The 5416-nt window shown below is 50.4% G+C and overlaps 1 protein-coding gene across 2 annotated transcripts in view; it reads left to right on the forward strand.

Annotated features, from left to right (window-relative positions):
- SMOX (spermine oxidase) overlaps nucleotides 1-5416 on the forward strand; it is a 49826-nt gene that overhangs the window by 39171 nt on the left and 5239 nt on the right. For both annotated transcript variants that reach the window (XM_004383035.1, XM_023737521.1), the window contains exons 4-5: nucleotides 3187-3360; nucleotides 3525-4284. In XM_004383035.1, the coding sequence (XP_004383092.1) occupies nucleotides 3187-3360; nucleotides 3525-4284 (934 nt within the window). The remainder of the gene's footprint in view (nucleotides 1-3186; nucleotides 3361-3524; nucleotides 4285-5416) is intronic.

Below are 5416 nucleotides of genomic sequence, written 5' to 3' on the forward strand. Positions count from 1 at the left end.
TTAAAGCCATCCACTTGTGGTATTTCTGTTATAGCAGCACTAGATGACTAAGACATCTAGGGTCACACATATGCAAAGAGACTGAATTATTAATGAGCAGACATGAACTAGTGTTCGTCAAAGTCAGGCTTCTTGTGGGATGTCACACTCTGATTCCCAGGTTATTTCAAGCATGGTTGCCTGTTGAAAATGACTGTCAGTGTCCATGACTTATTCTCTTAAATGTCCTTAAAAATAGATCATCATCAAATCTTGTTGGTGGGTTTGACTTTTGAAAGCCAAGAATTTGAGTCATGGCCAAGTGAGGTGGATAGGGTTGGTCATCAGACTGGATGGTGATGCTTTGGGTCAGAAGGAGGAGGTGTAACCACGAGCTCAAGTGACAGGTTTCTTTGTTTGGTGCTTAAACAGTGTAGGAGGCCATAGTAAAGCTCGTTGCCTGAGGGTGACTTCATAACAAATATGTAGGCTTCAGAGCTGATGACTTGGAAGGACCACACTCATTTGAATGTGTTATATTCATTAACAAATAAATGAGTTTGTTCAGTAGTGTCTAATAGAGTTTGGTCTCTAGAGCAAGACTGTCGTTAGTTGCTATTGAGTTAGCTCCAACTCATGGCGACCTTATTATGTATATAGTAGGATAAAATGTTGCCTGGTCCTGTGTCATCTTGATGATCGCTGGTATGTTTGAGTCCATTGTTGTGGCAATTGTGTCAGTCCCTCTCATTGAGGGTTTTCCTCATTTTTGCTGACCTTCTGCTTTACCAAACATGATGTTCTTTCCTAGCAATTGGTCTTTCCTGATGATGTGTCCAAAGTAAGCAAGCCAAAGTCTCGCTATCCTTGCTTGTAAGTATTCTGTTTGTATTTTTCCTAAGGCTGCTTTGATTCAAATCCCAGTTCTGCCATTTATTAGCTGTGTAAGTGAGCAAGTTATTGAGCCTCTCTAAGCCGCACTTTTCTCTCTGTAAAATGGACGTAGTTGTATCTACTTCATAGGGTTGTGAGCATTAAATGGGATCCCGACGAAAGGTGCTGAATGAGAATTGAGGTGATTACTATTAGCTGTTACAGATCTGTCCCATTTCCCTTTGGTCACATCGGGAAGATGTCAGTTAACACAGAAGACTGTATGTGTATGACAAACCCACATTCAGTTAAGGCTTAATAGCAGCCGACCCAAAGAATTACATTGATGGACTGCATTTGTTACTCCTCAGCTGGGCATTTTGGCCTTCAGTCAACATAAGCCAAGGACTGGCTACCATGTTGCTTATCAGCCAAGGGAAAAAACCCAGGGAGGAGGAGGCAAGTTGAAGGTCCAGTTCTTTGGCAGTGGTACTGGATGAGGAATTTGCTGAGGACTCCAGTTAAGGCCAAATGCCTAGCATCTTGTGACTATAGGGAGGGAAAATGAACAATTTAACTCATTTTCTTCTTTCTCTATCAGAGACACGTTTAATTCATGTTTCTTCCTCATGTGGAGGCCTTTCCCTTGAGTGGAATGGCGTGGGGTGGGGGTAGATGTGCAAATCAGTGGGCTGTGCCACCTTCCTCCACTCTGCGGCCCACAGCCTGTGCCAGGGCTGAGTTACAGAACAGACGTTGTTGCGTGTATGGGTGCTGACCAAATTCGCTTTAGGAAGGGAAATACACCGTTATTCAGCAACAGCCACAGATGTTTGGCCAGGGAGCAACGTTTACCAGTGTCCCAGGAGGAATAGCAGTGGGAGGGGGATCAGGCTGCCTTGCTGCTCACAACCTTTCAAAAATGACATCCAGGGCCTTGCATAAAGTCCAGAGTCCTTGACATGACTCTCTGGTCCTCTGCGCCCCGGCCCCTGCCTGCCTTCCCAGAGTTGTCTCTTACAGTTTTCTCTCTCTTTGCTGCCCACTTCAGCAAGTCTGAACCACTCTTAGGTCCCTGGATGTGTCTTATGTTCTCTCTCTGTCGCTCTCTCTTCTAGGTCTTTGAGTATGCTGTTCCCTCTGCCTAAAACCCCTTTCCTGTCACTCCCACTGCCACCCTCCCCATCTCCTGACTGTCCACGGTTGTCTGAGTTGGACCACAGCCCTCGTTCTTTCCTTTCACAGCACACTGTGTGCAAACAGCCCAGTTACGGAATGTCTCCCCAGCTCGAGTGAGGGCAGGGGCTGGGGACTGTCTGTCTTGCTCACCATCACAGCCATGTCTGGCACACAGCAGGTTCCAGTAGGTGATTGTTGAATGAATGGGGTCTTAGACCTTGACCTTTGGGGATCCCATGCCTGCCCCAGTTCTGGATTACTTTCCCCAGGGATTATATACTGGGCTGGCAGAGTGGGTGATAGGACCCTGCTACAAGGGACCGTTTGTCATTTTTTGTTGATGAAGTGGGAGTTGGAGTTGCTGCCGAAATATGCCTGCAAATTGGTTTTCCATTCCTCAGCATACCGGGGCCTCCTGAGCTTGTTCCTTCTGTGTTCCTCTGAGTCTCTGCCCTTCTATCCCCTGAGGCCCACAGTAATGGGGTGCTTTCCATAGACCTGAGCCGGCCAGGAGGTGTCTCTGGGAGATTAAATATCAGGACCCCCTCTATTTCCTCTCCCCCAAACACTGGCCTGGCTACAGCTCTGGGGAGAGAGCAAGTGGACACGCCAGGCAGGAATGGCAGGGGAAAAGTTTGCACATTTGGGCCTTGGAAAAGGGAAATTTGTGCAGACCTGTGTTCTCCAGGGGCATGTGCACTTGGCCATGGGAGCCGCGGGGCAGGGAGGGATTTCCTTTCCCACACACCGTATGGGCACCCAGCGTTTCACTCTGTTCTGAGCCACAGGGCCCATCCCGCCTCCCTCACAGGCCCAGGTGGCTTTCGAGGGCGGTGTCTGGAGGAGTGGAGCAGACAGCTTTCGGAAACTTGACTTTGTCATTGCCCCCTCAGTACAGCCTTGAGAGTGACTCTGGTCCAGCAAGGGTTTCGGGGGCACAGTACACCTAGGAGGGAGTGACTTTGTTTTTTAATTGTGGTAAATATATATGTAAGAAAACATTTGATATTCCAACACTCTCCACGTGTCCAACTCAGTGACACTAATTATATTTATTACGCTGTTCAAACGAGGTAGTTACAGTTTTTCAGTGGGAGATGGAGGCTGGACGGGGGCGGAGTGGGTGTGTTTTCAGCGCCCCGGTCTCTCTGGCAGGTCTATAACTTGACCCAGGAGTTCTTCCGGCATGGTAAACCAGTCAATGCTGAGAGTCAGAACAGCGTGGGGGTGTTCACCCGGGAGGAGGTGCGCAACCGCATCAGGGATGACCCTGACGACCCAGAGGCCACCAAGCGCCTGAAGCTCGCCATGATCCAGCAGTACCTGAAGGTATCTTTGCCATCTAGGAGCTTGGTGGCGTGCAGGAACCAGAATGAAGAAAATTGATTGTGCGGGAGTCGGGGTCCGATGGGGGGTTACGCTGCTCTGAGGTCCTGCCCCTCCCCCTGCTCAGCCCTGGCGCTCACCTGGCCTCTCTCTGGGTCTCCCTACAGGTGGAGAGCTGTGAGAGCAGCTCGCACAGCATAGATGAGGTGTCCCTCAGCGCCTTTGGGGAGTGGACCGAGATCCCTGGCGCCCACCATATCATCCCCTCAGGCTTCATGCGGGTTGTGGAGCTGCTGGCGGAGGGTATCCCTGCCCACGTCATCCAGCTGGGGAAACCTGTCCGTTGTGTCCACTGGGACCAGGCCTCGGCCCGCCCCCGGGGCCCTGAGATTGAGCCCCGGAGGGAGGGTGACCACAATCACGACCCCGGGGAGGGCGACCAGGGGGGAGAGGAGCCCCGGGAGGACAGGCGGGGTGAGGACGAGCAGTGGCCGGTGCTGGTGGAGTGCGAAGACTGTGAGGTGGTCCCGGCGGACCACGTGATCGTGACCGTGTCACTGGGCGTGCTCAAGAGGGAGTACACCAGCTTCTTCCGGCCAGGCCTGCCCGCGGAGAAGGTGGCTGCCATCCACCGCCTGGGAATTGGCACCACCGACAAGATCTTTCTTGAATTCGAGGAGCCCTTTTGGGGCCCCGAGTGCAACAGCCTACAGTTTGTGTGGGAGGACGAGGCGGAGAGCCGCACCCTCACCTACCCGCCGGAGCTCTGGTACCGTAAGATCTGCGGCTTCGACGTCCTCTACCCACCCGAGCGCTACGGCCACGTGCTGAGCGGCTGGATCTGTGGAGAGGAGGCCCTCGTCATGGAGAAGTGTGATGACGAGGCGGTGGCCGAGATCTGCACGGAGATGCTGCGTCAGTTCACAGGTGCGTGCCGGCATCTCCATGCCCCACTTCCTGCTCCCACTGGCCTCTTCCTCGTCTGTATCCTCTGATAAAAACCAGTTGCCACGGAGGTGATTCTAACTCATGGTGAACCCATTGTGTCAGAGTAGAACTATGCTCTATAGGAATTTTAATGGCTCATATTTTGGAAGTAAATCACCAGGTGTTTCTTTCAAGGCGCCTCTGGGCGGATTGGAACCCTTAACCTTTTGGTTAGCAGCTGAGTGCGTTAACCCTCTGCACCAGCCAGGAACTCTTATCCTCTGATAAAAACCATTTGTTGTTGAGTTGGTTCCTGCTCATGGCAACCTCATGTGTGTCAGAGTAGAACTGTGTTCCATAGGATTTTCAGTGGCTGATTTTTCAGAAGTAGATTTCCAGGCCTTTCTTGTGAGGTGCCCCTGGGTGGGTTGGAACCACGAACCTTTCTGTTAGTAGTCAAGTGCTTAACCATTTGCACTTCCTAGGGACTCTGAATTTTCCGCTAGCTCTCCCCACTCTCCAGACTGTCTCAAACTGAGAGGGCGTGGTGGTCACTGGAGAGCCACCACCGGCTCAGCCTGGGGCCCCTAAATTGCTGGCTCTGCTTTCTGTTTGAAGCAAGAAGCACTCAAAAAGAGAGGTGCTGTGTTTATTCTCTCTTCCTAAGGCCTGGTGGTAAAAAAACTCTGACATTATCGCCAATTGCCCATTTCCTGCCGAAACTGTCTTGCTAAGGGTTGGATTTATATTTTATTGTCTAACCCTTTTAGGTGAACATTTTTTGGCTTTAAAGAACAAAATTTCATTTTCTCACAGTTCAGGAGGCTAGAAGTCTGAATCGGAGGTGTCACCTCTACGGGAAGGTCTTTGTGTCTTTCAGCTTCTAGTAGCTGCTGGCAATTCGTGGTGTTCCTGATCTTACAGATTCATCGGTCTCCATCTTCTCATGGGGTCTTCCCGTGTTACAACTTTTCTTTGCCTTCATGGTTTAGATATATTCTTATCCCTTCTGACTATCTTTATCCTTAAACTAGGGGTCTTAGTCATTGTGATTCGATTGCTGATATATTTGGGTTTGTTTTCATCTCGTATTTTACAAAGTCCATTTGTCCAGCTGTGAATTTCTTTTCCT

This window comes from Trichechus manatus, unplaced genomic scaffold (assembly GCF_000243295.1).
Source record: "Trichechus manatus latirostris isolate Lorelei unplaced genomic scaffold, TriManLat1.0 scaffold00104, whole genome shotgun sequence".
NCBI lineage: Eukaryota > Metazoa > Chordata > Mammalia > Sirenia > Trichechidae > Trichechus > Trichechus manatus.